Source organism: Lipomyces chichibuensis, assembly GCF_038497645.1.
Source record: "Lipomyces chichibuensis strain CBS 12929 unplaced genomic scaffold V1513scaffold_17, whole genome shotgun sequence".
Classification (NCBI taxonomy): domain Eukaryota; kingdom Fungi; phylum Ascomycota; class Lipomycetes; order Lipomycetales; family Lipomycetaceae; genus Lipomyces; species Lipomyces chichibuensis.
The window spans coordinates 78139-106130 of NW_027117469.1; the positions used below are offsets into that span (position 1 = coordinate 78139).

At 47.1% G+C, this 27992-nt stretch overlaps 13 protein-coding genes across 13 annotated transcripts; 6 read left to right on the plus strand and 7 right to left on the minus strand.

The window, feature by feature from the left end:
• The first annotated feature begins 153 nt into the window (after positions 1–153).
• Positions 154–2932, plus strand: V1513DRAFT_445322 (heat shock protein 70 family). The gene is made up of 6 exons (XM_066898088.1): positions 154–287; positions 377–488; positions 544–567; positions 629–672; positions 729–1088; positions 1148–2932. Exons 1-6 carry the CDS (start codon positions 249–251, stop codon positions 2582–2584), a joined length of 2016 nt encoding a protein of 671 aa, XP_066753349.1. The 5' UTR covers positions 154–248; the 3' UTR covers positions 2585–2932.
• On the minus strand, positions 2860–4051 carry V1513DRAFT_445329 (uncharacterized protein). Its single transcript, XM_066898089.1, has 2 exons — positions 3908–4051; positions 2860–3860 (listed from the first exon to the last, which is right to left on the minus strand). The coding sequence occupies exons 1-2, from the start codon at positions 3916–3918 to the stop codon at positions 2957–2959; spliced, it is 915 nt and encodes a 304-aa protein (XP_066753350.1). The 5' UTR covers positions 3919–4051; the 3' UTR covers positions 2860–2956.
• A 66-nt stretch (positions 4052–4117) lies between these two features.
• V1513DRAFT_464562 (uncharacterized protein) lies at positions 4118–5446 on the plus strand. The gene is made up of 2 exons (XM_066900003.1): positions 4118–4616; positions 4669–5446. Exons 1-2 carry the CDS (start codon positions 4403–4405, stop codon positions 5199–5201), a joined length of 747 nt encoding a protein of 248 aa, XP_066753351.1. The 5' UTR covers positions 4118–4402; the 3' UTR covers positions 5202–5446.
• V1513DRAFT_445334 (uncharacterized protein) lies at positions 5349–7082 on the minus strand. Its single transcript, XM_066898090.1, has 4 exons — positions 6670–7082; positions 6462–6618; positions 6016–6407; positions 5349–5967 (listed from the first exon to the last, which is right to left on the minus strand). The coding sequence occupies exons 1-4, from the start codon at positions 6907–6909 to the stop codon at positions 5425–5427; spliced, it is 1332 nt and encodes a 443-aa protein (XP_066753352.1). The 5' UTR covers positions 6910–7082; the 3' UTR covers positions 5349–5424.
• Positions 7083–7218: 136 nt separating this feature from the next.
• V1513DRAFT_445337 (XRN 5'-3' exonuclease N-terminus-domain-containing protein) lies at positions 7219–11603 on the plus strand. The gene is made up of 6 exons (XM_066898091.1): positions 7219–7337; positions 7413–7491; positions 7561–9146; positions 9194–9460; positions 9516–10766; positions 10822–11603. The coding sequence occupies exons 1-6, from the start codon at positions 7334–7336 to the stop codon at positions 11421–11423; spliced, it is 3789 nt and encodes a 1262-aa protein (XP_066753353.1). The 5' UTR covers positions 7219–7333; the 3' UTR covers positions 11424–11603.
• Positions 11445–12587, minus strand: V1513DRAFT_445340 (signal peptidase subunit-domain-containing protein). The gene is made up of 5 exons (XM_066898092.1): positions 12253–12587; positions 12103–12179; positions 11970–12046; positions 11798–11910; positions 11445–11750 (listed from the first exon to the last, which is right to left on the minus strand). The coding sequence occupies exons 1-5, from the start codon at positions 12558–12560 to the stop codon at positions 11630–11632; spliced, it is 696 nt and encodes a 231-aa protein (XP_066753354.1). The 5' UTR covers positions 12561–12587; the 3' UTR covers positions 11445–11629.
• Positions 12588–12934: 347 nt separating this feature from the next.
• Positions 12935–14461, plus strand: V1513DRAFT_400287 (ras family-domain-containing protein). Its single transcript, XM_066895481.1, has 6 exons — positions 12935–12994; positions 13209–13278; positions 13376–13403; positions 13477–13566; positions 13627–13755; positions 13817–14461. The coding sequence occupies exons 2-6, from the start codon at positions 13216–13218 to the stop codon at positions 14152–14154; spliced, it is 648 nt and encodes a 215-aa protein (XP_066753355.1). The 5' UTR covers positions 12935–12994; positions 13209–13215; the 3' UTR covers positions 14155–14461.
• On the minus strand, positions 14147–17065 carry V1513DRAFT_74246 (P-loop containing nucleoside triphosphate hydrolase protein). The gene is made up of 3 exons (XM_066900596.1): positions 16179–17065; positions 15178–16130; positions 14147–15126 (listed from the first exon to the last, which is right to left on the minus strand). Exons 1-3 carry the CDS (start codon positions 16950–16952, stop codon positions 14415–14417), a joined length of 2439 nt encoding a protein of 812 aa, XP_066753356.1. The 5' UTR covers positions 16953–17065; the 3' UTR covers positions 14147–14414.
• Positions 17066–17525: 460 nt separating this feature from the next.
• V1513DRAFT_445349 (thiamine diphosphate-binding protein) lies at positions 17526–20223 on the minus strand. Its single transcript, XM_066898093.1, has 4 exons — positions 19959–20223; positions 19786–19884; positions 19657–19724; positions 17526–19604 (listed from the first exon to the last, which is right to left on the minus strand). The coding sequence occupies exons 1-4, from the start codon at positions 20099–20101 to the stop codon at positions 17878–17880; spliced, it is 2037 nt and encodes a 678-aa protein (XP_066753357.1). The 5' UTR covers positions 20102–20223; the 3' UTR covers positions 17526–17877.
• A 405-nt stretch (positions 20224–20628) lies between these two features.
• On the plus strand, positions 20629–23952 carry V1513DRAFT_485047 (vacuolar protein sorting-associated protein 35). The gene is made up of 3 exons (XM_066900461.1): positions 20629–21008; positions 21145–21551; positions 21599–23952. The coding sequence occupies exons 1-3, from the start codon at positions 20702–20704 to the stop codon at positions 23654–23656; spliced, it is 2772 nt and encodes a 923-aa protein (XP_066753358.1). The 5' UTR covers positions 20629–20701; the 3' UTR covers positions 23657–23952.
• V1513DRAFT_415204 (uncharacterized protein) lies at positions 23781–24826 on the minus strand. The gene is made up of 3 exons (XM_066895808.1): positions 24360–24826; positions 24220–24302; positions 23781–24154 (listed from the first exon to the last, which is right to left on the minus strand). Exons 1-3 carry the CDS (start codon positions 24714–24716, stop codon positions 23881–23883), a joined length of 714 nt encoding a protein of 237 aa, XP_066753359.1. The 5' UTR covers positions 24717–24826; the 3' UTR covers positions 23781–23880.
• A 68-nt stretch (positions 24827–24894) lies between these two features.
• On the plus strand, positions 24895–26588 carry V1513DRAFT_445358 (xylose isomerase-like protein). The gene is made up of 7 exons (XM_066898094.1): positions 24895–25169; positions 25227–25263; positions 25313–25432; positions 25489–25623; positions 25682–25904; positions 25965–26150; positions 26211–26588. Exons 1-7 carry the CDS (start codon positions 24968–24970, stop codon positions 26490–26492), a joined length of 1185 nt encoding a protein of 394 aa, XP_066753360.1. The 5' UTR covers positions 24895–24967; the 3' UTR covers positions 26493–26588.
• Positions 26480–27970, minus strand: V1513DRAFT_415211 (uncharacterized protein). Its single transcript, XM_066895809.1, has 2 exons — positions 26793–27970; positions 26480–26730 (listed from the first exon to the last, which is right to left on the minus strand). The coding sequence occupies exons 1-2, from the start codon at positions 27940–27942 to the stop codon at positions 26588–26590; spliced, it is 1293 nt and encodes a 430-aa protein (XP_066753361.1). The 5' UTR covers positions 27943–27970; the 3' UTR covers positions 26480–26587.
• Between the last annotated feature and the right edge of the window lie 22 nt (positions 27971–27992).

Consider the following 27992-nt stretch of genomic DNA (forward strand, 5'->3'; position numbering starts at 1 on the left):
TAGATTGTTTTGCACTCCTACTCTAAAGGACACGAAAACCACAAAAAGCACTGTGACGTCGCTTCCATTGCGTTCCACGACCGGGTAACCGCTTCCGTTGATGGGAACGTTTGCGCCCCCAGTTTAAAAATTTTATTTTACGCAAATCTTCTCTGTTCACGTCCTCAATCCCCATACATAATCCCACATAATCTCCTTGCCTCAACTTCTTCTCGTGGCATATTTTTTGTATAATAGATTGTTACACGATGTTGGCTTCTAGATTGGCACGAAATGCGACGCGCGCGGTATATATTTTTATATTCCCATTATTGATCGCGGATCTTCCGGGGTGAGATCCTGTGTGCCATCATACTGACATGTTGTGATTCTGTAGACCTGCGCTCGACGATTCCCTATCAGCTCGACTCTTGGAGCTCGTTTTAACTCGAACGGAACCAACGGGAAAGTTCAGGGTACCGTTATTGGTATCGACTTGGGCACGACTAGTACGTTAAGATGATGGATGACTGATTGAGCGTGTGAGCTGACATATTACCCTAGACTCAGCTGTAGCCCTTATGGAGGGTATGTTTTCGATATTCCAACAATTGCCGGTATAGGAATTGCCACTGATGTTAATCTTAAGGAAAAACCGCGAAGGTTTTGGAAAACAGCGAGGGTGCTCGGACGGTAAGTGCAATGACTACTACGTGCAAGCGGATTTTCCATTGACGCCATTATCCTAGACCCCATCAGTTGTTGCTTTCACAAAGGACGGCGAGCGGCTAGTAGGTGTTCCTGCTAAGCGACAAGCCGTCGTCAATCCCGAGAACACCCTGTTCGCCACAAAGCGTCTCATCGGTCGACGATTCGAAGATCCCGAGGTCCAGAAAGATATCAAGCAGGTTCCATACAAGATCATCAAGCACACAAATGGCGACGCCTGGGTTGAGGCTCGTGGTGAGAAATATTCACCGTCCCAAGTGGGTGGCTTCGTCCTGAACAAAATGAAGGAGACGGCTGAGTCGTACCTCGGCAAGCCAGTCAAGAATGCTGTCGTTACTGTCCCCGCTTACTTCAATGACGCTCAGCGACAAGCCACTAAGGTATGTCATTTTTTTGCATAAACTTCAAAATAAATTGCATTTCACTAATGAGAATACAGGACGCTGGCCAGATCGGTGGTTTGAATGTTTTGCGCGTTGTCAACGAGCCTACTGCTGCAGCGTTGGCTTATGGTCTTGACAAGGAGAGCGACCGAGTTGTTGCTGTCTTCGATCTTGGTGGTGGTACCTTTGATATCTCTATTCTCGAGATTCAGGGTGGTGTCTTCGAGGTGAAGTCTACCAACGGTGATACTCATCTTGGTGGTGAGGATTTCGACATTATCATTGTGCGACAGCTTGTAGAGCAGTTCAAGAAGGAGAACGGCCTTGACCTCCAGGACGACAGAATGGCTATCCAGCGTATTCGTGAGGCTGCTGAAAAGGCTAAGATTGAGCTTTCGTCCACGGTTTCCACGGAAATCAACCTGCCTTTCATCACTGCCGATGCTACCGGCCCCAAGCATATCAACACTAAGCTTACCCGTGCTCAGTTCGAGAGTTATGTTGAGCCTTTGATCAAGAGAACTGTCGATCCCGTTAAGAAGGCCCTCAAGGACGCTAACCTTGCGCCGTCTCAAATCGATGAAGTTATTCTTGTTGGAGGTATGACGCGTATGCCTAAGGTCGCTGAGACAGTTAAGTCGATCTTCAACAAGGATCCTGTCAAGTCTGTTAACCCTGACGAGGCTGTTGCTATCGGTGCTGCTATTCAGGGTGGCGTCTTGTCTGGTGAGGTTATGGACATCTTGCTTCTCGATGTCACTCCCCTCAGTTTGGGTATTGAGACCCTCGGTGGTGTCTTCACTCGTTTGATCAACAGAAACACTACTATACCCACCAAGAAGTCGCAGGTATTCTCAACTGCTGCTTCTGGTCAGACCTCTGTCGAGATCCGAGTCTTCCAGGGTGAGCGTGAGCTTGTCCGAGACAACAAGCTTATTGGCAATTTCACGCTGTCTGGTATTCCCCCGGCGCCAAAGGGTGTCCCACAGATTGAGGTCGCATTCGATATTGACGCGGACGGTATTATCAATGTTCACGCCCGTGACAAGGCTACCAACAAGGACTCTTCCATCACCGTCGCCGGCTCGTCTGGTCTTTCTGACGCTGAGATCGAGAATATGGTTAAGGACGCCGAGAAATTCAGAGAACAGGATCAGGAGCGCCGTGCTGCCATCGAGGCCGCCAACCGTGCCGACTCTGTCTGCAATGACACCGAGGCATCCATGAAGGAGTTTGAGGCCCAGATCGACAAGGACGAGGCGGAGAAGATCAAGGGTCTCATTACTGAGCTCCGTGAGCTGGTTGCCAATGCTCAGGCTGGCGAGGAGGTTTCTTCCGAGAGCTTGAAGTCCAAGACCGACGAGGTCCAGCAAGCGTCATTGAAGCTGTTCGAGTTGGTGTACAAGAAGAAGGCTGAGCAAGAGAACAGCTCCGGCAGCAGTTCGTCTGAGGGCAGTGGCTCTGACAGCAACAATACTTCCAGCAGCCCTTAAGCGGGTGACGGGATGTGTGTTGCTTGTGAGATATGTATTATATAGTAATGTAACGTGACTCTCCTTTAGCTTTGCATGCCACCACTGCTATCCTTAGTTGCATCTAGGTGCCCTTTTTTTTCTTACATCGTTTGTGGTTTCTTATGTGTAAATATAATATTCAACGAGTGTTAATTCCCCATCTGTGTTTGGTATTTTCAATCGAATGGCTCTGCGAGTACATTGCTTACTTGGTCATTAGACAATCTTTGGGACAAAAGATTAACGAGGAGTTTGCTGTTTTGTTGAGACGGTAATTTGTCTAAGCTACGCAAACAATGCGATGCAAAAGAGTCTACTTTAAACGTGATACACTTATATACAAACCGAATGTTATCGGGCCTCAAAGTCGGCACCTTCACTGGGTTGAATACTTTGTGATGCGCTGATCCAGCTCACTATACCCCCGTCCGCAACTCCACCGGCGTCGCTATCCTTGACGCTTCCCACACTTCCGGAGTGGACCTCATGGGAGTCATGAACATTATTCCCGTCTTCGCTGTCAGTGACATCTCCCCACAACGACGTGTCCTTAACCACATTATCGTTTATCACGCGCCGGACTCGACGCAAAACCAAGTAAAGAGTTTTGCCGTAGATTTGAAAACCTGTGTAGCTTGTCCTCATTTCGGGTTTTTCATCTTCTTCGACAACATCTTCAAATTGCTCGTCTTGGAGGCCCATTGTGGTTGCAGGAGCGCCATCTGCGTCAACGTCAATGACCTCTCTCTTCCGTTTCTTGCTGCTCCGCGACCGCGACGGGATCAACTGCATGTCTTTTATCAAAACCGTGCTCTGTTTACTGCGATCCTTGATTAAAAACAAAGAACACTCCCACCCCTCGCCGCGATTAATCACGACATCACCGGTGCCGTTTCCGACCGCGCCTTCTCGAATGACGACACCGGGCAGGTTACTACTGGCTGCAGTCGCCTCGGTATCGCTCTCGAGTATAGTTTGTCTGTCACGGGTGCCACGGTCGCCGACGACGCGGAATACACTGACACCTTTTTCGCGTTTTTGTTCTCTAAGGCGCCGATGGACTATTGGTTGAATGGCCCTGAATATTGAATGTAGTCGAGATGGCGCCGATAATATTGATTCTCGTTCATTGTCTAGATCTGTGTGGTCTGCCTCGGATTGACGGATCAATGTTGTAAAGTAGCTGATGTCGTCATGGTTAAAGAAGATCCTCGCGAGAATGGTGTCGCGCGGCGAAAGACGGATATACCGCCGGCTGTGTGCTGTTAGCACTCGAATAGCAAGCAGAAGATAGGAATTTACATTATGGGCATACTGGTAAAAAAAAACAGTATTGCGCTGATTGACTAGCAATGGTCGATAAATGGATGATGTGCTAAAAAACACGACTGTGTGAGGCATTGTTAAGTGTGCGCCGCACTAAACGCACTGCCCCCTTAATACGAATTAGTGCAGTCTAGTAGAAGGTCACCACAACGCCAAAAGTCAAAGTTCTCACAATAATCGTTAGATGCCTTTGAGTCTAAGTAAGCACAGCCGTTTAGCTGCGCCTGTACGGCACTGGGCCAGACACCAGGCGCAGCAGCGAAGGCGTGTTTTCTCGCTTTATACGTACTTAAATCCGAGAATATGATCCCAGAAATTCGGTACTGACAACTGATTCGGATTAGCAAGTATACGCCTTTGTAAAGGAAGGAAGGGGATATATAAAGGTTCAAGTCTACCCGTTGGCCATCTTTGTAATAGTTATTCGCTTGCTGCACGAGAGACCATTTATATTGCATACCAGACAACGCCATGATTGCGAGGAAGACTCTGCTGTTTATTCTGCTGATAGCCTTTGCCGCTCAGTTGGTAGTGGCGCGGTCAGGTCTCGACGCCGAGACTGCCAGTCAGTTCCGGAAAAGACGAGGAGGCTCGTTCGGAGGCATGGGTGGCCGTAGCAGTGGCGGCAGTAGTGGTGGAAAGGGAGGTAATAGAGGTAGCGGCAGCGGTAGCGGTGGACGTAATGGTATGATTGGAAGTAGTATGTACAGGTTTTCTGTATACTGATATCGGTATAGCTCCCAAAAGCTCGCCCTCGTCGAACAACGGTGGCTGGACAGTCTCGGGCTCGGGATCCAATCCATACGTTGGTGGAAAATACTACCCTGGCGGTGCTACTGTGCCATATACTGCAGGCGGAAGGACCGCTAGCGGACTCTCGCCAGTGTTCATCGCTCCGCTTGCTCTAGGCTCACTTTGGCCCGGCCTCTGGCTCGTGGGTGCGTATGGCTACTACTATCCACATCCAATCGTCTACCACAACGCGACAAGAACCGTTACATGTCTCTGCACAGAGTACGAGGAGTGTGGATGCGATGACAATACTGATAGCGTTTATATCGACAATTTGCCATCTAATATCACAAAGACTACTACTGTTAATGGTACTGAATACCTTCTTATCAACGGCACTCTCGAGAGTGCTACCACAGCGTCCGGCGGAAATGATGGTTTCTATAGCAGTGCTAGGATCCTCCGAGCGCCGTGTGCGGGATTGACTGGCTTGGCTGTATTAGTCAGTCTCATCATCGCATTTGAGCTGGCGTTATGAGTATTAGGAGGATAGGAGGAGATAATTGAAATAGCGTCTTGCATTTGTATATTACAGAAACCTTGGGTTATTATACTGGAGTTCTTGGCATTGAAGTTAGTATGTGTACGGAATTGGCATAGTTTTAGCGGTGATAACTGTTTTTTGGTACGCGAGGCTCGGAATCGTGAAAATTATAGGACATGTCATTCGGCTATCATACAAATTATCGTACAAATTCAAATCACGAAAACTGTTGACTATCCAACACTGCCTTGACAATCGCGTCGGAATCTTCCACCTCATGGACCAATTTTGCTACCTCCGGTCCCACGAAATCGTTAAACTTCTCCTTATCCGTATCATTAACTTCATCAATGGTAGCAAACTCTGGGTCAATAAGGCATCGCAGTGCTTCCAGGACAGCAAGTCCTAGCCGGCTCTTATCCTCTTCTGTCACCGAGCTCGCCGAACTAATAACGACAGCCCAGTCCTTAAGATTACCTAACACTAGAACGCGAATAACTTCCGGCCCAATCGCGCGCAAGCCAGAGAGAGCGCCATATTGCGTGCCAACGGACTTTGATGAGTCCATAAATGCTTTAAGTAACGTGCGTGTAACACGGGGTTTTAAGGTGTGGTAGGTGTCCCCATATTGCGCGCACACTTGTTGAAGAAGAGATGCGGCGAAGTCGCGGACTTTGTAGTGCTCTTCACTGGATGACTGTGATGAACCGAGGCGTTTGCCGACTAGCAGTGTCAGAATTGGCGGCATTACTGAATGTATCTAAACCCGATCAGTATATATTCTCCGCACTCCATGACAAAGACATACATAAGGTTCTATAAAGATGGTAGGGTTGGTTAGTAATCGATGCAATACCTGAAGCATCAAATAGAGCATGGACGCATCTTTCAAATTCAAACGAATCTTCTCAGCGACGAACTGAATAAAGTATGGAATCAACTGGTGTAATCCGGGATCATTTCCCAAACTATTAAGAACCGCGTGCTTCATTGTTGCATTAGAGGAGTCTTCTGTCAGAACGGCAACTACTCGTTCAAAATATAACTGCAATTCTTTCGAGAGCGCGTGCTTCACAAGAGGTTTCACCTCTACTTCCGCGGACGTGCTGCCAGACACCGTTGCCATTGATATCCGGCTCTCTGCTGGCAAAGGATTCTGCGGTATAGCAGGTTGAACACCTTCTATAGCCAGCCAATGTGCTAAAAAAGTCGAGTCAGTTCACTACTCCCCAATTAGAATCTCACGCCGGATACCTGTGAGCGAGACCTCCCTTGGAACCTTTGGCAACGGCATGTTTATTATCTTTTCAAAGTCAACTTCATCGTCGTCAATATAATATAGCGTCTGCCCTGGTCCAAGGATTGCTTCCCGGAATCGGAGTGTTCGCGTGGAATCGTATCCGTAGAGCGGCTATATTCGTCAGTCTATTACATTTGAACCGCGAGGAGAAGATTATCGCACCTCGATATTGAGTACTCTAAGCGCATGACTGATGTCCGCAGTCGTCAAGTTCGTCCTCTTTGAATGCTTCATAAATTTCGTAGCTTGTTCCAACAGTTCATTGATTCGATACTCGATATCCATAGCGAGAGCCTTAGCAACGTCTTCCGGTAGGTTAACAATACCCAGACTCTCTGCCACATCTCGCACGGTATCTGATGGTGACCACAGAGTGTAGGAATATTTCATTGGCGAAGACATTGTGATGTCTATGAGGTGAATTGCGCAAACCAATTGAGAGCACCAGGTGTGATGAAAGCAAGAACACAGATGACTGGGCTCTGGAGCGTCTAATTGACGGCTCTATACTCCAATTCTGCAAACCCTCCGATTCAAGCGAACTCGTTAAGAATGAAGCAATAGCTCAACTCTGGGGCAATCAATATAAAAGTTAATTAATCGATCGTGAGAAACCAGGGGATCACGATGTGGGTTGGGGTTGTGGCGTAGGGTACGGTTGATGTGACACGACAAAAGCACCGCATCAAAGTGAAGACCGATACACCGATGGACATGGGGAGATTCTAGCAGTTACGAAACATTTCGTCAAATTCACATACAATTACATCAGGATTTACCATAATATTGTGCTTTATTTCTTTGCATCAGATATTGGTAATCAAATATGGGTATGCTCATGTTTCGGCAATCAACATACTCAAGTCGAGAAGAGCGCGAGTGTGTCTAACGCGATGGCAATGTAGGCATTCCTAAGTTTTTCCGATGGATTTCAGAGAGATATCCTTTAATCTCTCAACTTATCGAGGGCGATAAGATCCCTGAGTACGTTCGATATTTGTCTGTCCATGTGGCGATGTCTGGTATGGTTCCGACTGATCCAATGTTTATTAGATTCGACAACTTATACCTCGACATGAATGGTATCCTGCACAACTGCACGCACAAAGACTCCGACGACGCGACGTTTCGAATGTCGGAAGATCAGATGTTTATAGCAATATTCAGCTATATTGAGCTGCTATTTGATAAAGTCAAACCGAAGCAATTGTTCTTTATGGCTGTGGACGGAGTCGCCCCACGGGCGAAAATGAATCAGCAACGATCCCGTCGATTTCGTACTGCGCTCGACGCTGAAGTGGCAGTGAAGAAGGCGATTAAAGAAGGTACGACCCTGCCGAAAGAACCACCGTTTGATACAAATGCGATCACGCCTGGTACGGAGTTTATGAGTAAACTCAGTAAACAGTTACACTATTTCATTTCAAAAAAGGTTTCTGAGGACTCACGGTGGCAGAACGTTGAAGTTGTCTTATCGGGTCATGAGGTTCCTGGCGAGGGAGAGCACAAGATTATGGAATATATCCGAGCAGCGAAAACTCAACCGGATTATAACCCCAACACGCGACATTGTCTGTACGGTTTGGATGCCGATCTGATTATGTTAGGTCTGCTGAGTCATGATCCCCATTTTTGTCTCCTCAGAGAGGAAGTTTTGTTTGGCCCAGCACGAAAAAAGCCTAAGGAGCTCTTCCACCAAAAGTTTTACTTGTTACACCATTCGCTGGTGCGAGAATACTTGGAACTGGAGTTTCAAGATATCAAGCACGAGCTCAAATTCGCTTACGACTTTGAGCGAGTTTTGGACGATTTCATTTTACTCTGTATTTTCGTGGGCAATGATTTCTTGCCTAATTTGCCTCAGCTTCATATCAATGAGGGCGCGTTAACAGTCATGTTCGATGCGTACAAAAGGGCACTACCAAAGAGCACTACGTATCTTACTGATTCAGGCACGATCAATTTGGAGAATCTGCGGTTTCTGCTAAAAGAACTAGTGGACTTTGAGTTCAAGCTTTTCGAAGCCGAGAATGACGATCTGCTATATATGGACTCCAAGGCCACTCCGAACGGGCGAAAGCAAAAGCGTAGTGCATTGGAAATGACACCTAGGCAAAGGATGATTTTTGACAGCGTTGAGAGTTATTTGCTCAAAGTTCGGAGTGATAGCTCGCAGCGGAGTTTGAAGTGGGAACTCCCGCTATTCGCAGTGAAAGATGACTTGCAGTTCATTGAGACCATGGCTGGCAAATTGTCTCTTGATTGTGCGGTGTTGGACATGGCTAGTGGCCAAATCGTTTCACTCAAATTGGATGATGCGATAGATTCGGACGAGACAGACGAGGAAGCGGAGTATGCTCTTCAGCGAGTACTGTCGCAATATCGCTCAGCACCTGTTCAAGAGGAGATGTCTAGTGTGACAGATAAAGGGCCCAGTGAACGAGTATTGAAGAAGTTTAATGAGTGGAAAGACAAATACTACAAGAGCAAACTCGAGTTCTCCTTTGGCGATGACGTGAATCTTACCGAACTTTGTCAGAACTACGTTCAAGGACTTCAATGGGTCTTGAATTACTACTATAAGGGCGTGTCATCCTGGTCTTGGTTCTTCAAATATCATTACGCTCCAAGGCTCTCAGGTATGCCATATGCGAGTACGTTATAAATCTATACTAATGAATTATAGATATTTCAAAGGGTCTCTCAGCTGACATGACCTTTAAGCTTGGCACTCCGTTTAAGCCATTTGAACAGTTGATGGGTGTCCTGCCTGACCGCAGTAGCCAGCTTATCCCAATTTCGTACAGAACCTTAATGCATGACCTATCATCACCTATTTTGGACTTTTATCCTAAAGAGTTCGACCTCGACCTTAATGGAAAAAAGCAAGATTGGGAAGCTGTTGTCAAGATTCCGTTCGTGGATGAAGAGCGACTACTGAAAGCTATGCAACGTATGTACCTTTATGTGCCTCGTTGTTTATGACGCAAATTGACGCAAGGTTGTAGCTTTTGAGAAGCAACTCACTCCCTTTGAAAGGAAGCGTAATACTTTCGGCAAGATGATTAAGTTTAGCTATGATCCGAACATGAACGAAGTTTATGCATCATCTCTGGAGGACGTGTTCCCTGATATACCCCAAAATCATTGCCAGATTTCGGAGTACCAGTTTCCTCCAATGGGACATCGTCAGTATAAGAGCAGTCTTTGCAAGGGTGTACAGCTTGGGGCGCACGCGCTAGCTGGCTTCCCGACACTTCATACGATTCCTCATACGGCTGGGTTGACAACGAGACATTCAGTTAATGTATTCCAACAGGATTGTAGACGCGAAGCTATGATTGTCACTCTTGATGACGTTTTTGAGGAACTCACTACTGAACAGATTGCGGCGAAGAGGCTCGAGACGAAGGTGTACGTCGGTTGGCCATATATTCAGGAAGCGATGATTATTGGGATTTCCGATGAGTTGTTTAGCTACGGAATGATGCATACGTCTACCGGTGACGCTGAAACGTCCCAGGTAATCCGGTCTCCAATGACTCCGGCAGACCTGCAGGCATTTGATATCAAGCGCGCAGCTATCTACACACAATACGCTAAGCTGGGTGTGGATATCGGCACTGTCGACGTTCTTGCTAAGGTTATTCTGCTGAAAGGTTTGAAGCAACTGCCAAATGGTGCTCTTGTTAAAGAGTACGATTGGACGCCATCGCTTAGGGCGGATTATGCTATGCAGACCATTTTAACATCAGTAATCAATGAAGATGAGCGATATAAGGAGAAGCCGGCACCTTTGATCGCTGACCAGTTTCCACCTGGCACTCGTGGTTTTTATCTAGGCGAGGAGGCATATGCACAGCCGCTGCAAGTTCTTGCAATTCATGGCGCACATCATGCCGACGTTTTTGTTGCCGCTGCGAAGCCGGAGGACATGACTCTAGGTACCGTTATTGCGAACGCAGAGCAGAGGAAAGTGGTTTATCACGCATCGATCGAGTTGTGCCGAGAGTTGCGTATTCCTTCCTTATTACTCAGTAAGATCACGGCTAGTTATTCAATTACGAAGGGTGAACAAGACTCGTTGGCCAATATTGGCTTAAACCTCAAGTTCGAGGGAAAGAAACAGAAGGTTCTTGGTTACACGAGAAGAACTGCGACAGGTTGGGAATACACGGACAAAGCTAAAAATTTGGTCAAGGAGTATCAGACCAAGTTCCCCGATCTGTTCGAGGGGCTCAAAAGAGAGATTCATACGGGTATGCGTACGCTTATATATTGCGGAGCGGAGCGTCGATGCTAACACGGGAACAGATCGTCCTAGCATCTCTGCGCTTCTCGGTGTACCAGACAAGGCTGCACAGAAAAGACTGGATGAGATAAAGGCTTGGCTTATGTCAGCTGAGTCTGTCCGAATGGACCGGGTCCCACTGGATTCCGAACAGCTACTACCTGAATCTGTTGAGGAGATCGAGAAAATTTTAAATGAGCGCCGTGAGAACATTGAGCCAGCAGAACCTGTTACGATTGCTCAAGTTCCTCAAGCAGCCCTTTTGAAGCCATCTGACGCGACTCATAAGCTTGGACATCAGCGCTTTTCCTTAGGTGACAGGATAGTGTATGTCAAAGATTCGGGCAATGTTCCAATCGCGTCGAAAGGCACGGTCATAGGAATCACGACGGCAGATGGAAGACGTGCATTGGATGTTGTTTTCGATGTAACATTTTTGGGTGGGACAGACTTGGGTGGTCGGTGCTCGTCTGACCGCGGTATGACCGTGGAGTGTTCTTCGGTTGTTAACTTGACGACCAAGCAGCTGCTCTATCACCCTCCTTACAAGCAGAGCAATGGACGCGGAAGAGGACGCGACAGTGGACGTGGACGTGGACGTGGTGGTCGGCGAGGTCACGCCTAACATTTATTTTGGCATAATGGATGTATGATATGCGTATTTATTGTGTATATATGGCTAGGTGTATCGTTAGACCGATTGATAATTGGGTCGTGGTTGTTGCACCTTATGCTACATTTATACTGTATATATGCTGCCTCAATTTTTTCATTAATGTTGTTGAACATCATGCTTCTTTTATAGCCATTTAAATCCATAATTCGAATCCTCTATCGTGCTTGTTTTAGCTGAGGGAATTCGAATCTTTCGCGCTCGATGCCTTTATTCCAAGTGAGCAGGCCAACATATGGCTGTACATTCCATTCTAATGACAATGTTGCATTGCGACCGCTGTGAATCGTTAGCGTTGAATAATATACAATGTAACAAGCTCATACTTGAATTTGCCGGTAACGTCGTAAATGGAGTAATCGGCTGTCGCGTCCCGCAATGATATTACCGCGTCTTCTTTATCCTGGATGATAGTATCCCAAACGACAACTTTATTGGCCTGGAAAATTGAAATTGTTTAGTTACTCACATCCACAGATAACTTTTTATATCACTCACGTATGGTTTGCCAGGATAAGTCGCCGCCAAGTAGACAAAGATTTGTTTCGTGTTCCATGTGAACAGCGGCGTTAGGTCTAGCAACGCCTGTTAACATATTTGTTCACTAAATTACTCGACAAGATATTCAAACCTGCTTCTAGATCGAACCTCATCAAAGCATATTCTTGTCGTTTATAATTGAATCCAAGGTGCGGCTTGCCAAATCGACTATTTTTCATGCTCGTAATTAGCCATTCTGCAATATATATTATACCAATTCACGCTGATATCAGTAGCTTACACATCAATACTTTGTAGATTTATTGATGCGCGTGGTATACTAATGAAATAATGCTCCTGGATCAATGATGATATACTGATAGCCGCAGCTAGAAACACGGTCACTGTTGTCACGAAGCCACAATATTGTTGTATCCGCTGGAACGTTGAAAACATATTTGTATCTCGCGTGGTACTCCCTAAAATTACCCAACAAGCGGAGTGTGGTGGATCAAATAAGTACGAGTTGGTTGAGAATAGCTTGTAAGGGCGGGAATGCCAGCTAGCCTCTAAATATCTGTAATAAGAGTCTCGCGACGGTTTACGCATGCGAATGGTACGCTACAGATTGAAGGAACAGTCGCGTCCTTAGCTTTACTCTACATAAATGTTTCGAACAAATTTTTATATTATATAATTTACAAGCAGGAAAATTACAGATTTAAAATTATTTCGTACAGGATCGCATGGCAGCCGCGAAGGATAAAAGTTTCGTTAGTTATTCTTCACGAGCCCCTGCTTATGACGTAGTTCTCGTTTGCACCAGTTGCGAAGCCCTAATTCCTTCTCTTTTAACGTGACGTAAATGCTCCAAGAGAAAACTTTGATGCCACAAATGTGCGAACAATAAGCTGAGTATGCCATAAGCACAAGCTCATGTTGAGCTCTTGATGTTTTTTCTTGTCTGTTGCAATCTTTTTGCATCAAAGCCTCTCTTATCTACAGTTGATCTTAGCGCCTACAGATCTATATTGGTACGCAATGTGAGTAATTTTAGTTCCTTGGAGGATTTATTGAAATTATTTGTGGTTGGGAGCATTATTTGGATTTAAGACAAAAATGGCGAAATGATTGCAGCTCTGCGATTTTTGAGAGTTTGGCAAGGTCCACGCAAGGAGGCCTCTGCAGGCACTGCAATTGATCTTCCACCTTTCGCAGGAATATTACCGTGAGCTAACACTGTTATTGAAATTACAGATATAAAATGGCTGAACAGCAGATTCCTACTTTCAAGCTCGTTCTTGTTGGTGATGGTGGTACTGGCAAGGTTTGTTTATTTTTTTATTTCTTTACCGCAATGCAGATCCGTGTCGAGGGCGACTGCTAATGTGGCGAGTGGAAGAATTAGCTAACCAAATTTCTAGACCACCTTCGTTAAGCGTCACTTGACTGGTATGCGACCTTTTGTTACACTTTGTTGCCGAATTGTGGTGGCGCATTGTCATGCTAAACCTATTGTTTATAGGTGAATTCGAGAAGAAGTACAATGCCACTCTTGGTGTTGAGGTTCATCCACTTTCTTTCTACACAAACTACGGCGAAATTAAGTTTGATGGTATGATTACTGATTATTATACATGGCATTTTAATTCTCATTTCTAATAACCGTATGTAGTCTGGGATACTGCTGGCCAGGAGAAGTTTGGCGGTCTCCGTGACGGCTACTACATTAACGGACAGTGCGGTATCATTATGTTTGATGTCACTTCCCGTATCACTTACAAGAATGTTCCTAACTGGCATCGTAAGCAATTGTGGATTGATCATAACTTTAGCGAAGTGTTTCGTGACTAATGCGATTCTAGGTGATCTCGTCCGTGTCTGCGAGAACATCCCCATTGTTCTTTGCGGCAACAAGGTCGATGTCAAGGAGCGCAAGGTCAAGGCCAAGACAATCACCTTCCACAGAAAGAAAAATCTCCAGTACTATGATATTTCCGCCAAGTCTAACTACAACTTTGAAAAGCCGTTCTTGTGGCTGGCTAGAAAATTGGTCGGTAATCCCGCCCTGGAGTTCGTCGCCTCGCCCGCCCTTGCTCCTCCTGAGGTCGAAGTTGACGACGCGTTGATGAATAAGTACCAGGCCGAAATGGAGCAAGCCGCGGCCATGCCACTTCCAGACGAGGACGATGCCGACTTGTAATCTAGATGGATAAATAGCTGGTTGGTTATGATTTTTGCGTGTACGAAAAAGGGATGAAAGACTTCGTCGGCTTATAAAGACTGGATGATGATACGGCCTGGTTTGGCTTCAATTTGTAATGAATAAATGACTTCGTTTCGATCTTAAAATATTGTATCCATTTCTAGTGTTCTATCTTTGATCCGGCAAATATGCTATAGCAATAATGCGTCGAGGGAATGTGTATCATTTGCAATCTCTCATTTGCAAATTCGTAATCGCTAATGCGATATGTACTGAAAAGTGTACGAAACATTTCCTTTCCCCACTTCCTGACGCAATAATAGATCCTGAATATCCTTCATAGAGTCGGCCGTAAAATGGTTCCACGTACTAGTGTCACCGTACAACATCGCCGGAGCTTTAACAAACTGTCTACCATCAGGTTTGCATCGCTTGCATTTAAACGTGTTATGTGTGTCCGACAACGCATCTGGCGCGAACGAAAACAGTTGTCTCAAATTGTCACGCGAGAAGTGACGCACGACGTCCTGAGCTTCGTCGACGACGCAAGATGAAAGAGACTGTTTGTGAGATTGTCGCTGGAAAATCTTCTCCTCAATCGTGCCTGATGCAATAAACCGATACACAAAGCAATCTTTCTTCTGTCCGTCCCGCCATACACGGGCTAAAGCCTGTTGATCTGCAGCTGGATTCCAATCAGGATCAAACAATACCAAGCGATTTGCACCGATGAGATTGATACCGCAACCACCAGCTTTGCTACTCAACAGGAATACAAATTCGTCTCCTTCAGGATCGTTAAACCTGTCTACAAGTTTCTGCCGCTTGTTCACGTTCATTGTACCATCGAGTCTGAGGGTTCCATATCTCTGACTGCGACAGAATTTTTCGATGATGTCTAAAGTCTGCGTATAATTGCTGATCAGCACAATTTTGTCATTCGTATCTCTTCGAATCCGTGCCAGCATTCTAATTCTGTCAGCAATCTCCTCAATATCCCTACCACATTCCCTGACGTACCTTTCCAAAATTTGCATCTTTCCCGACAGCAGAGTATTAATTTCTCGATCCCGACTAGCACGAGATTCCTTCGGCACATAATCTGCCGGAAAATACTTCTCGCTTCCCTCAATATCTTCCGGCAGATTTAGTAGATCCGGATGATTGCACAACTTCTTCAATAGTCCAATCGCTTTCAAAGGCTGCGAATCAGCACCTCGAAGTAGTTTCTTGATATCAGGAGACGTAATGAAATGGTTGTACAATGCCTCTTGGAACGGCGATAATTTGCAGAATACAACGTGCTCATATTTCACGGGAAGATATTTTGACAAGATATCGTTCGTTCGACGGATAATGAAGCAGTTCACGAGACCAGCTAATTCACCGAGTTTTTGGTCACCTTGCTCACGATCTTTGTCTGTAGCGTCTGCATCTCTTCCTCGAAGAATTGATATTTCATAATTCTTTCGGAATTCCGCACGAGTACCGAGAAGGCCAGGGTTCGCGAAATTGAGCAGCGCAAAGTACTCCGATAGATCGTTTTGGATTGGAGTACCCGACAGTATGACACGTCGCTGCACATTCAGAGAGTCAAGCGCAGTGAAAGTGAGTGATTCGTTATTTTTCAAGCGGTGTCCCTCGTCGCATAGCATCAGTCCAATTTTAGTGTTTTTGAGCTCCGAGACGTTCATGCGGAGTGTCTCGTATGAAACAATCAAAACTGGACGGACTGCAGCCTGTCGTCCTTCTGCGATTGCCCACTGACGGAGCTGGCGGGTAAGTTCTGATTTTGATGCCTTGCCGTCAACCGCAAACGGATTGAGAGCGTCTTTACCGAGCCATTTTACCAGCTCATTGGCCCAGTTCTTGACTAAACTGGATGGGCACGCAATAATGCATTTTTCAATTGTCGGCTTTCCAGCTTCACGAGATTGTCGAAGCAAGGTCCACATAAGAGTGATACATTGTAACTAAGCCCATTAGTAGACTTCATGTACGTCGTCAAAATATATGCTTACAGTCTTGCCTAAACCCATCTCGTCCGCCATGATACAACCATTGGCTTGGGGGTTAACCAACCCAGTAGTGCACCTATACAAAAACTTGACGCCCTCTACCTGATGTGGTCGAAGCACTTTAGCAAGTCTTGGGTCGATGACAACAGGAACCTTAGGTCGTTCTTGATCTTTCTTGGTTATTCCTAGCATTTCCGCTAGACTCTTGTGCGTCCGCGAAACCGTTTTGGGGAGCTCCAACTCCGCAGGTTCAATCACTGGAGGCATATCGGGATCATCGACCGTTGGATCATACAGCACAATGGCAAATTCCCCAGAGGGATCATGTAACGGTCTCGCAACAAAGTTTGCCCGCCGCAGCATTCCAAGAGCCGGAGGCGGCCGATCGATAATATCACGCTTATCTTTCTTTGGCACCACGAATTTCTGTCTGAAAACCTCTTGGGGATTGTTCGGTTTAAACACTGGGAACTTATTTATGCATTTCGGACCTAGTGGCGTACGACTGGGGTCATCGATGTATGCTGAATCTTCCGTTTTATCAACGACGCTATCTTCCCTGTAATTCACTTTTCTTCGTTTACGAAGTGGTAGTTCGCGGACACTTTGTGCAACCCCACCCGGTGATTTGAATGGTTTTGTCAGCGTCGAGAGTGAGTCGATGGATGCTGAGCGTCGGCGGAGAAGCTCGCTCTTACTAGCTGGCGCGGTAACGCCTGCTATTGTCACAGGCCGACACGACGCAGTACGAGGGGATTGCACATCTGGAATTTGCATCTTGAGTAGATTGGAGGGAGCGGTAGAGGTCGGAAGATATTGCTAGCTGCCGGCAGTGGTGGACATGTCGCGTAGTGAAAGTAAACAAACTGAATGACGGCTTCCGAGGGTGGTACGAGACACTTAAAATACCCATAACCGAAGCACACGCGTTCATATTTCCGCACTAAATGCACCATTTCTTCACATATACCCAAACGCGAAATCACGTGGTTGTCACGGTTGAGATCCTGGCTTTGTAAAATAACGTTGATTGCTCACATTGAGACCAATAACTAAAACCCTGGTTTTTGTTTGTTCCCGGAGGATTTCCCTACGCCCTTGTCCAAATGGATGTTCCTTTAGGTAGATTTTCGTATAGATTCTCGTAAGGAGATCTATACACATGCGAGCACAGCTATTCGCTTTTCGGGGCGGGTAGCTGTGCGCTTGAGACTTGTCTCCTTGCCATCTGGTCTTGCCAGGTGGCATGCAGGATCGAACCCACCAGATCTCGGCATTTATGTTCGCAATGTTCAAAATCCGGAGTTTGATGGCCGTTTAATACAAGTTAGACGGATATGAACCTTACGAGAGAACTATAACGATGTCTACGTCCCTATACATTTCCTTGACAATGCGTACATAAAACAAACCAACGTAATTAATCAAACACACTTTTCGTAACTCCATTGACCTGATGTACCCTTACCAATCCGCTTTTTGAGCACTCGCATTTCTGGGCACAATTCACAATACAAGGACCATAGGCTCCCAAGGAAGAATCATGACACGTAGTAAGAGCTTTTCAAAAACACATGGAAAACCAAATCGAAATCAAACAAATAAGACTTTTACTTGAATTTAGTGCGCTTCATCACTCTAAGCTCTGTAAATATCTAGGCGGTTCCGCAACTAAAGGAATGCAAACCAAATTTCCGCGGCCTTACAGTCCGGTTCGCTGTTTCCGTAGCGCTTTGCGCTCCTGCTCTTTTTCGGCGTCGTACACCAAAAACTCATGTAATCCCTTTCCGGCAGGTACCATAGGCAACACGGGAACCTTCTTGTCGACGATAACTTCCAAGAGGACAGGACCGTCGTAGTCCAACATCTCCTGCAGCTTACTCTCCAACTCGTCTGGCTTGCTTGCCCTGATAGCCTTGATACCCATGGCCTCGGCGACCTTGACGAAGTCGGGGTTCTTCTGATGCGTGTGCGCGTATCGATCTTCGTAGAATAAAGATTGCCATTGAGTGACCATACCCTGCTCCTCGTTATTTAAAACAACAGCCTTAACTCCAATGTTGAACTGCGCGGCGGTGGACATTTCGGTCAGAGTCATGTTAAAAGAGGCATCGCCGTCAATGTCGATCACGACATGATCAGGCTTTGCGACCTTCGCGCCAATGGCGGCTGGTAAACCGAAGCCCATAGTGCCGAGACCGCCCGAAGTGACCATCGTGCGCGGGAATCTCCATCGGAAGTGCTGGGCCGCCCACATCTGGTGCTGGCCGACACCAGTGGTGATGATGGTCTTGTCCTTATACTGCTCGGTCAATCGCGAGATCTCGGCAATGACTGTCTGAGGCTTGATGAGACCACCGGGTGTCTCACGCTCGAAGTCGAATGGGAATCGCGCTTTCCAATCCTTGATTTTGGAGAACCATTCCGGGCGGGCATCGACTTGATTGACCATGGGCATCAAACTGGCCAACATCTCCGTGACGTCGCCCTCGACGGCCTCGGTGACGTTGACAACCTTGTTGATATTCTTCGGAGATATATCAAAGTGGATAATACCACCGCGACCTTCTCTCTCAGCACGTCGCGCTTCAGGAGCGAATTTAGCCAAAGAGCCAGTGACACGGTCATCAAATCGCGCTCCAAGAGCAATGATGAGGTCAGCCTCCTGCATTGCGAGATTGGCATAGGCGCTGCCATGCATACCGAGCATGTGAAGGGATTTCTCGTTTAGCTCATCGAACGCACCAAGGGCCTGGAGCGTGGTGGTGACGGGAATGCACGCTTTCTCAGCCAGTTCACGAAGTCGATAGGGACCATCCTCGGAGCCAAGTACACCTTGACCGGCATAGATCACGGGATTCTTAGCCATATTAATAAGCTTCGCGGCATGTCGAAGAGATTTGTCAGTGATCTCGATGGACGATGCGAGGCTGGAGATGGACAGACCCTGAGCTGGTAGAGAGTTCATGGTCGGGATAGGGGTACGGAGAATGCCAGCAGTAACATCCTTGGGCAGATCGACTAGGACGGGGCCGGGTCTCCCTGAGGTCGCAATCTCAAACGCCTCGTTAATTCTTCGGGGAAGCTCAGCGACGTTCTTAACCATGACGTTCCACTTGGTGCAGGATCGAGAAATACCAATGACATCAGCCTCCTGGAAAGAGTCGGTGCCGATGGAAGACGTCGCGACTTGGCCAGTAAACACAACCAAAGGAGTGCCATCTGACAGCGCATCTTGGAGAGGAGTGATGACGTTGGTTGCACCAGGACCAGAGGTAACGAGGACAACGCCAGGCTTTCCGGATGCCCGAGCGTACCCTTCAGCCATATGACCGGCACCCTGCTCATGGCGGGGCAGAATAAAAGTGAAGTGAGGCGAGTTGTAAATGGCATCGAAAACAGGCAAGATAGCACCACCCGGGTACCCGACTAGGATAGTTATTAATTTCAGTTCAATTTAGAAATGTTGCAAATTACTCACAAATGTGCTCAACACCATGTCTCAACATCATCTCGCGGAAGATGTCACCTCCAGACAAGCCGACGAAGCTGTTACATAAGTGCTTGTTAGTTTGCTACTAGAGCACGTAGGGACGAACGGATAACTCACGAATCATCCAGATGGGACGGAGTGGCCTTTAGCGGCGACAATTGCTCCAATTTTGGTTGGATATTCGAGTCAGTGTAAGTTGCTGGACTTATCTTTGTGCTGTTTTCCTGAATTAGTACAATAATTCCGTTTGTGTGTGGCAAGTGAAGATCGACAAGAAAAAGTCAACATACGCAGCAGCGGAATGCTGAGTCCTCCGAGTCTGTCGACTGAAGGCGGCGCTTGTAGTTGATTTTGCACGAGAGGCATTTGGCCTTATATTTCGGGTTGCCCTGGCGGCAGCTGTACGTGCCGAGGGAGCGAATGTGCGGAGCATGGTGCGCGATATAGTGGTAAGATGGATGGTTGTTCCAGCTAACGGTAAGTGGAGAAAGAAAAACTAATCGATGGCGAAGAACTTTTGCCTCGCCTTCAAAAGTCAGAGTCATACAAACTTCCCCTCCCCGGGGCCCCGAGAGGGGATTAGGGCTAAGTGCGTGGCAATTTAGGCTCATCGCGTCTTGGAATCTTGCCTCTTTCGTATACACGAGTACTGAGGCGGCTTCCAGATAAAGCAGGTATCTCAGGTTTTGGCACGTGACCTGTTATCAATCGACGTGGTTACGCGGCCACAGTGGCGTTGTTAACTCGCCCAATAATGAAATAACAAGACATCTTACGCGAGTCTAAATAGAGTTAGCGTCTTTGACTAAATTCTTTAGAATAGGAAGTTGTTTCAGCTGAGGCTGAATAGATTTCTTTATCAGGCTAGGCTTGATATTTTGTTCGTGTCTACAGATATTTACATATCTGACAACTCTACTGACAGACCGCTAGCCGGGCAGATTCATCTCGTGCTGTACCTATGTATTATTCCCTAGACAAGCGGAATTCATTTGCTCTACGCCTGTGAACTATTCACCGCCTCCAATTCGCCATGTCCACGCCCATCCCTTCTCCCTCGAAGGAGGAGCAGGCTCGTCTGCTCGAGGACGCTCTCAGCGTCGTTCGCCAGCAGTCCCACCTCATGCTCAAGAACCTCGAGTCCAAGGGCAAGCTCATGGACGCCCTCAAGCATGCCTCTTCCATGCTATCCGAACTCAGAACGAGCTCCCTCGGCCCGAAGCAGTACTACGAGCTTTATATGGCGGTCTTCGACTCCATGCGCAACCTGTCTGTCTACCTCAAGGAGAACCATCCAAATAATCATCTTGCTGACCTCTACGAACTGGTCCAGTATGCCGGTACGTTAGCTATCTACTGTTTATCCGTCTCCTATCAGACGATTACTCGTCGTAGTGCGTACCTATTGTTGAGCGCACTGACAATGATAGAGTATTGGATTGCATTATGTTTTTTTGGCACACTAACCTTCGCCAGGTAACATTCTTCCTCGGCTCTATCTCATGGTCACTGTGGGAACAGTGTACATGTCAGTACCCGATGCACCCGTCAAGGAAATCTTGAAAGATATGATGGAAATGTGTCGTGGCGTCCAGCATCCCATCCGCGGCCTCTTCCTCCGCTATTACCTCTCCGGCCAGTCAAGAGATTGTCTGCCTGTTGGCGACAGCGACGGCCCAGAAGGAAACGTGACCGATTCCATCCACTTTGTCATCACCAATTTTATCGAGATGAATAAACTATGGGTTCGCCTTCAGCACCAGGGTCATAGTCGTGAGCGCGAGAAGCGTATGAAAGAACGTCAGGAGCTACAGATTCTCATAGGCAGCAACCTTGTTCGTGTTAGTCAACTTGATGGTGTTGATGCCGAAATATACAAGACAGTAAGTCGACAATATATCTATGGCACACTTATGCTAATAAACCATAGACAATTTTGCCCGCAATTTTGGAGCAGGTCGTGCAGTGCCGCGATATCCTGGCCCAGGAATACCTGCTGGAAGTTATAACCCAAGTTTTTCCCGACGACTTCCATTTACAGACCCTTGATCTTTTCCTGTCTGTTACCGGCAAGCTGAATCCCGGTGTGAACGTTAAGAATATCGTTATCTCAATGATCGATCGTCTAGCTGCCTTTGCCAACCGAGAAGCCGAAGGACAGGAACCTGAGGTTCGGAAGGCACGAGAAGAAGCTGCCATGAAGAAGCTTGCTGCCGCGGTGAAACGTATCAGATTCAGAGATGGTGTCGCCGAAGAATATGGGTTGTTTAAGGACCATACTATCGAAGAAACAGAGCCAGTCGCACCACCTCCACCTGCCCTTAATGGTGACTGGGAAGATGCCAGCGCTGCTGTTGCCGAGGACCAGGAGAATGGTGTCCACGACGAGTCAAATGAAACAAACGGTGACGCCCCAACGAACGGGCACACTGAAGAGGAGGAGACGGCGACGGCCCCAGCGCCGGTAGTTGAAGAGCCTAACTTGTTGGAAGAGATTAGATTATTCGAAGTCTTCTTTGAGCAGATTCAGCTATTAATCAAAGCTCGTCCGGACCTCCCAATTGGTGACGTCACTGCACTTCTCGTTTCTCTCACGAATCTGTGCCTCAACTGCTATCCAGCCGATCTCGACTATATTGACCAGATCATGGGTTTCACTCTCGAGAAAGTGGAAGAATTCAAAGATAATGCGGATCTACACTCACCGCCCGCCAAGAACAACATTCTTGCTCTTCTACTCGCGCCAATTTCATCGTATAAATCCCTCCTCAACGTCCTCGCCATTCCAAACTATCTCCGCCTTTTGCATGCACAGTCGTATGCGACGCGCCGATCGATCGCTGCCGCTGTTGCGCATTCGATTCTCAAGAACTACACAAAGATTGAGACTCCCGAAGACGTCGAAGGCGTGGCTGAGCTTCTACGCGTTATTATTAAGGAGGGCCAGCAGCCGGCCGTTCCGTTCAGCAATACTGCCGTGGCTTCCGTTGCTTCACAGGCCGCAAACGGCGCCGCTGGTGCCGCTAAGCGGAAGGACACGGAAACCGACGAGACAGTCGAGGAACAGGGTTGGCTCGCCCGGATTGTCCATCTCATTCAGTCAGATGTTCCCGATGTTCAGTTCCGCATGCTGCAGCTTGCCAAGAAAGCCCTTGGTGAAGGCGGCGATCGCATAAAATTCACGTTCCCGGCGTTGGTAACATCGTCCGTCAAGCTCGTGCAGACTTTCTGGGGCAAGCGATTTGTCGACAACGCGTACGCGCAGAAGATCGTCGCGGTGTTCAAGTTCGCGCATCAGTTGATTACAGACATGTACTCGTCAGGCGCTTCGCCGGATACGTGCTTACGTCTGTACATTTTCTGCGGACAGATTGCGGACCAGGTCGAGTCGGAGGAGGTCGCGTATGAGTTCTTTGCGCAGGCATATCTTGTCTTCGAGGAAGCTCTCACGGACTCGCGGGCTCAATTCCAAGCCTTGTGCGTTATTGCGGGGGCACTTCACGGTACTCGAAATTTTACAAAGGAAAACTATGAGACTTTGATCACCAAGAACGCGCTGTTTGGATCGAAACTGCTCAAGAAGCCAGACCAGTGTCGGGCCGTGTACTTTGCGAGTCATTTATGGTGGGCTGTTGAAATCGCTGTTCGTGGTGAGGAAGAGGGCAAAACGCCGTTGTACAGAGACGGCAAGCGCGTACTGGAATGCTTGCAGCGCGCGTTACGCGTTGCGGATGCATGCATGGATTCTGCTGTTTCAATTGAGTTATTTGTGGAGATATTGAACCGGTATGTGTACTACTTTGACCGGGGATGCGAGGTCGTCACGGTGAAGTACGTGAACGGGTTAATATCGCTTATTATGTCGAATTTATCGAATACGATTGATCAGTCGACCAATGATTCGCCACGGAAACATTTCGAGCGTACGTTGCAGTATATCAATGCACAGAAAGAGGAAGATGACAGGTTTGATCAGATAAATTGGTGATTTATGTTCTGATGATTTTGTTGCCGAGAGACAGTGATAGTAACATGAAAAATGAATTTTGTCATATTTTGTGCGGTTCTTTTTGTGGATTTAGTGTTTGTATGCGTACGTTCAGTTATTTAATGCCTTGTTTGTCATTTTCCTGGTTTGTGTGCTGGTGAGCAGTGAGATAATATAATTTCAGTATTTTACAATCATTTTACAGATTGTGCATTTACTGTGATCTATACTAACTGCACATCTCCATTATCTACATACCGCCGTATAACTTTATACGGCAATACATATATATTCCCTTTTCTCAGCTCGATCTTATCTTCATTTCCGAGGTCTACTTCGCTCGGTACATCGTGTAAGACTCGAATGAAGACTACTTCGTCCAAATCCGGCGCATCGACCATTTGTAATCCGCCAGTCGTGTCGTCCAGCCGTTGAAGCGACGGTGGGAGTGATGAGAGGAAACGAAGGTCGTAATATCTTTTTAGATGATTCCCGCGGCTGTGGGTTTTTTTTGTCAGTGATTCGTGTGTCAATTGCGAGGAAAGAACAAGGGACGGTCATACCGCTTCGTGTAGCGTAGCTCCGACTGTGACAATCTGGTTTGCGTGTCGGGGTTATTCAATATGTGCATATAATACTTGTCAATCTACTCACAACGATCAATAACTCCTGGCCACCAACCCAAAGGACAAAAAAGACCAACCTTAAGTATTCGCGCCCGTAAATATCCTCGTACTAGAAATTTGACGCGCTCAATTTCTGTCTCAACAAACAATAACTTCAACTTCGCGCTTCCGGACGCGTCCCCAGAGGTGGTGTTCATCTCAATAACTTCAACCTGTTCGCGCACACGGTCGAGCATCGTGTCGAGGAGTTCATGCGCGTAGGGTAATATGTCCGGACATGTGCGCTCTGAGATCCATAGTCGTACGAGGCTTTTGAGATCTCGAGATTTTTGGGTCGTGAGGTAAGCAGAGTTGGCTATGGGATGGGCGGAGTAATATTCTTTGTCGAGATTGTTGATGAGGTCGTCGATTTCTAGGTCCCTTGCGTCCGTCATTTTCAAAATCAGAAACTACAATAAATGTTTATTATACAATAACGATATATGCAATGGCCGTAGATTTTGAAAATAGTAGGTATATCTAGGTGGTCATATTGTTCTTGCAGCATAGACGCGTTGCCTCGAAATGAAAACTTTATTCACTGCATCCAACGCGTTACCATCAAACGTGCATTAAAACATGGTCCTTTGCACAAACGCCGCGTACATTATCTTCAGCACAAACGAGTATTATTTGATATTACGAAATGAGACCACGTCGTAAAGTGTCAAAGAAGACTGCTACTGTTTCGGTGTCTCCAGAAGCCGACCAACCTGGATCAACTGTCAAGACTGAGGACGAGCACGAAGAAGAAGACCAAGAAAAGAGCAAGGGCGCTGAAGCGGAGATGTTTTCCAGGGTCGAGGGATTGAAGATGTTTATCGGTGCGCACGTTAGCAGCGCGAAAGGTTGGCTGATCGAACGGTGTAGTCGAGGGGTTTTTAAGAACTAATGGGTTATGATAGGGGTTCACAATTCCATTACGAACAGTAATAGAATAGGGTGCGATAATATACCTTTGTTGCATTTTGATATGACTGACTGTCAGCAGAGGGAACGCATTCGGGTTATTCGTGAAACAGCAACGACGGTGGACTTCCCCGCCTATCAAACCTGAAGAAATAGACCACTTCGGCGAATTACTCAAAGAACACAAATACAATGCCAGAAAGTATGTCCTCAATCCCGAGAGATAAGAAATATGAATAACTTCTTATCAACTTTTAGACATGTATTGCCTCACGGATCATACTTGATTAATCTCGCCAATCTCGATAATGCGAAGAATGAGCAAGCGTATTCTGCGTTCTTAGACGAATTGCAGAGGTGCGAGCAACTCGGCATCGGCCACTATAATTTCCAGTATGTGTTTTGTTTTCTACTTTTCCATCCCGGCTGTGCCTAACGCAAGACCTGGCAGTCCTGGATCAACGCTCGGACTAAGTAAGCATGATGCAATAAAGCGTCTCGCAGCAAACATCAACGCGGCGATAAAAGCTACGAATTTCGTCAAGATCGTGCTCGAGAATATGGCTGGCCATGGAAACTTGATCGGATCTACGTGGGAGGATATAGCGGATGTGATCGCCCTGGTTGAAAATAAATCGCGAGTCGGAGTGTGCATTGATACGTGCCATACTTTTGTACGTCCTCATCCATTCATTCTGCTTCACAAAATGTTTCCAGGGACTGATAGTAATTAGGCTGCTGGATACGATATTCGAACGCAGGAATTATACGACAAAATGTGGTCAGAGTTTGACAAAATTATCGGTCTGAAATATTTGTCCGCGATTCATTTAAATGATTCGAAAGCTCCGTTGGGGAGTAACCGTGATCTGCACCAAAATATCGGCCTAGGCTTTCTCGGGCTCGAGTCTTTTCGCATCGTAAGTCAAAGGAGAATATTTTTTTTTATTCGTGAACGGGGAAGTTAATGGAAAGGGCAGCTCATGAATACGCCTCATGTAGAGGGGTTACCTATGATATTAGAAACTCCGAATAATAACGATGACGCGGTTTGGGGGAGAGAAATTAAGCTTCTCGAGTCGTTAATCGGAAAGTCAGCGGATGATCCGGACTTTATCGCCAAACGGGAGGCCTTGTGGAAGAAAGGTGCTCAGGAACGGAAAGATATGGAGCAGAAGACAAAGAAAAAGGATGACAGGAAGCAATCCAAGTTAAAAGTCGGCAAGAGGAAGAAAGTGGAGACTGATGATGAGGACGAATAATTATTTGTATTTATCAACTATTTGGCACAATAACAAAACTGTGTACAACATTGTTGCAGCCAGTAGTAGCCGGCACTGTCTAATCTACAATCATACTATGCTATCTTTTTTTCGTCCTGAGTATCGTAAGAACTATCGATTGCACCCATAAGCAGCTTGACGAGCCACATTTCTGGAGTCAGTGTAACACCCAAACGCGCCATTTCATCCTGCTCGACCTCGAAATTACTCGTGCAATCTATTATACCAGTCAGCCTAGTCCCCGTACTATGATCGATTATTGGCAACAAAGATACATACCAACCATGCTGCCGACTTCACGGTCGGTGTCGAGCGCAGCCAAAAACTGACGGGCCTTCAAGTCACTTCCGACCTGGGCAAACTGGAAGGCCACGGCGCCAGGTCCATATCTGGACGACGCAAGCGATCTCTTTGCGCGTTTGATAACATCGAATACAGTGCGTGAGTCTTCACCAGCAGGCTGACCGTCCGTGATCGCAATCACCAAAATTGGCTTTTTCATGCCTCCGCTACGCGCCGGCCCGAGAACAAGCGGATCGAGGACTTTGCTTAGCAAGCCGGACCCAAGCGGTGTCAGGCCCGAGAATCTGACTTGCGAGACGAGATCAGACGCTGCAGCCTCGCTGTTGATTCCGTTACCCTGGATCCTGCTATTCATGAAACGGACCTCGATGCCGTCATTGTCGAATAACGCCGCCGCATATGCGACACGGGAGAGAATCAACTTGAGATCATCGATACGCTCGCCGTTCTCTTCAAATGCCATTGATCCGGAATCGTCAATGTAAAGGACGATATCGTACAAAGCTAAACGGACAAGATCGACAGCGATTTCCATCGGGAGACGCCATAATTGGGCGATCTGCTGGATCTGGCCGGTAATCCTGCTCGCAATAGCTTCAAGGGAATTTGGAGGATAAAACGACTGTAATCCATTTTCCTGGACAGCTTTCTGAAGCACGGAGAGGTAGTTTGCGTTAAGACCGCCCGGAGCCGCAGGTGGAGGACCGTACCCACTTTGCTGAGGGCGGCTGTTGTAGTTCGGGGCAGGGTATTGGCCCTGAGGAGGGTATGCTCCATGCTGTTGACCATAAGCTTGTTGGCCGTAAGATTGCTGTCCATATTGATTCTGGCCGTACGGCTGTTGGCCATATTGATTCTGTCCATACTGTTGCTGCATTCCTGGATAATGCGATCCAGCTACCGGCTTACCAACACTATTCTGTTGAGGGGGATAACCGCCGTATGATTGCTGTGCCTGCTGTGCCGGCTGTGCCGGCTGGCCATAAGGTGTCTGAGTCTGAGCAGGAATGCTTCCGGGTCGGTTTGCGGTGGGAAGTGAAGGAGGAGCGGGATATGGAGTCGATCCAGCAGGTGGCGGATATCCACCCGCGCCTCCAGATGCTTGGAGTTTGCTAGCTAGACCCATGGAAAAGTGATTTAGTGGTTGCAATTTTATTCGAGAAAGATGCCGGGGGC

Bases quoted from the DNA above. Each gene is read 5' to 3' on its own strand.
- V1513DRAFT_445322 (XM_066898088.1), top strand. From the start codon at position 249: ATGTTGGCTTCTAGATTGGCACGAAATGCGACGCGCGCG. The intron at 673-728 runs GTAAGTGCAATG...CCATTATCCTAG, and splicing joins ACAGCGAGGGTGCTCGGACG to ACCCCATCAGTTGTTGCTTT. The intron at 1,089-1,147 runs GTATGTCATTTT...ATGAGAATACAG, and splicing joins CTCAGCGACAAGCCACTAAG to GACGCTGGCCAGATCGGTGG.
- V1513DRAFT_464562 (XM_066900003.1), top strand. From the start codon at position 4,403: ATGATTGCGAGGAAGACTCTGCTGTTTATTCTGCTGATAGCCTTTGCC. The intron at 4,617-4,668 runs GTATGATTGGAA...ATATCGGTATAG, and splicing joins CGGTAGCGGTGGACGTAATG to CTCCCAAAAGCTCGCCCTCG.
- V1513DRAFT_445334 (XM_066898090.1), bottom strand. From the start codon at position 6,909: ATGTCTTCGCCAATGAAATATTCCTACACTCTGTGGTCACCATCAGAT. The intron at 6,408-6,461 runs GTATCCGGCGTG...CGACTTTTTTAG, and splicing joins AAGGGAGGTCTCGCTCACAG to CACATTGGCTGGCTATAGAA. The intron at 5,968-6,015 runs GTATGTCTTTGT...GATCGGGTTTAG, and splicing joins CCATCTTTATAGAACCTTAT to ATACATTCAGTAATGCCGCC.
- V1513DRAFT_445337 (XM_066898091.1), top strand. The intron at 7,492-7,560 runs GTACGTTCGATA...AATGTTTATTAG, and splicing joins GAGGGCGATAAGATCCCTGA to ATTCGACAACTTATACCTCG. The intron at 9,461-9,515 runs GTATGTACCTTT...GCAAGGTTGTAG, and splicing joins ACTACTGAAAGCTATGCAAC to CTTTTGAGAAGCAACTCACT.
- V1513DRAFT_445340 (XM_066898092.1), bottom strand. From the start codon at position 12,560: ATGCGTAAACCGTCGCGAGACTCTTATTACAGATATTTAGAGGCTAGC. The intron at 12,180-12,252 runs GTAAGCTACTGA...CATGAAAAATAG, and splicing joins AATCTACAAAGTATTGATGT to TCGATTTGGCAAGCCGCACC. The intron at 11,911-11,969 runs GTGAGTGATATA...TCAATTTTCCAG, and splicing joins CTTATCCTGGCAAACCATAC to GCCAATAAAGTTGTCGTTTG.
- V1513DRAFT_400287 (XM_066895481.1), top strand. From the start codon at position 13,216: ATGGCTGAACAGCAGATTCCTACTTTCAAGCTCGTTCTTGTTGGTGAT. The intron at 13,279-13,375 runs GTTTGTTTATTT...CCAAATTTCTAG, and splicing joins GTGATGGTGGTACTGGCAAG to ACCACCTTCGTTAAGCGTCA. The intron at 13,567-13,626 runs GTATGATTACTG...AACCGTATGTAG, and splicing joins CGGCGAAATTAAGTTTGATG to TCTGGGATACTGCTGGCCAG.
- V1513DRAFT_74246 (XM_066900596.1), bottom strand. From the start codon at position 16,952: ATGCAAATTCCAGATGTGCAATCCCCTCGTACTGCGTCGTGTCGGCCT. The intron at 16,131-16,178 runs GTAAGCATATAT...TAATGGGCTTAG, and splicing joins AGATGGGTTTAGGCAAGACT to TTACAATGTATCACTCTTAT. The intron at 15,127-15,177 runs GTACGTCAGGGA...TGACAGAATTAG, and splicing joins AAGATGCAAATTTTGGAAAG to AATGCTGGCACGGATTCGAA.
- V1513DRAFT_445349 (XM_066898093.1), bottom strand. From the start codon at position 20,101: ATGCTCCGCACATTCGCTCCCTCGGCACGTACAGCTGCCGCCAGGGCA. The intron at 19,725-19,785 runs GTGAGTTATCCG...CTTATGTAACAG, and splicing joins CCGTCCCATCTGGATGATTC to CTTCGTCGGCTTGTCTGGAG. The intron at 19,605-19,656 runs GTGAGTAATTTG...TAACTATCCTAG, and splicing joins ACATGGTGTTGAGCACATTT to TCGGGTACCCGGGTGGTGCT.
- V1513DRAFT_485047 (XM_066900461.1), top strand. From the start codon at position 20,702: ATGTCCACGCCCATCCCTTCTCCCTCGAAGGAGGAGCAGGCTCGTCTG. The intron at 21,009-21,144 runs GTACGTTAGCTA...AACCTTCGCCAG, and splicing joins CGAACTGGTCCAGTATGCCG to GTAACATTCTTCCTCGGCTC. The intron at 21,552-21,598 runs GTAAGTCGACAA...AATAAACCATAG, and splicing joins ATGCCGAAATATACAAGACA to ACAATTTTGCCCGCAATTTT.
- V1513DRAFT_415204 (XM_066895808.1), bottom strand. From the start codon at position 24,716: ATGACGGACGCAAGGGACCTAGAAATCGACGACCTCATCAACAATCTC. The intron at 24,303-24,359 runs GTTGGTCTTTTT...CGTTGTGAGTAG, and splicing joins TACGGGCGCGAATACTTAAG to ATTGACAAGTATTATATGCA. The intron at 24,155-24,219 runs GTATGACCGTCC...AAAAACCCACAG, and splicing joins GAGCTACGCTACACGAAGCG to CCGCGGGAATCATCTAAAAA.
- V1513DRAFT_445358 (XM_066898094.1), top strand. From the start codon at position 24,968: ATGAGACCACGTCGTAAAGTGTCAAAGAAGACTGCTACTGTTTCGGTG. The intron at 25,264-25,312 runs GTGCGATAATAT...GACTGTCAGCAG, and splicing joins ACGAACAGTAATAGAATAGG to AGGGAACGCATTCGGGTTAT. The intron at 26,151-26,210 runs GTAAGTCAAAGG...TGGAAAGGGCAG, and splicing joins GGCTCGAGTCTTTTCGCATC to CTCATGAATACGCCTCATGT.
- V1513DRAFT_415211 (XM_066895809.1), bottom strand. From the start codon at position 27,942: ATGGGTCTAGCTAGCAAACTCCAAGCATCTGGAGGCGCGGGTGGATAT. The intron at 26,731-26,792 runs GTATGTATCTTT...CTGGTATAATAG, and splicing joins TGAAGTCGGCAGCATGGTTG to ATTGCACGAGTAATTTCGAG.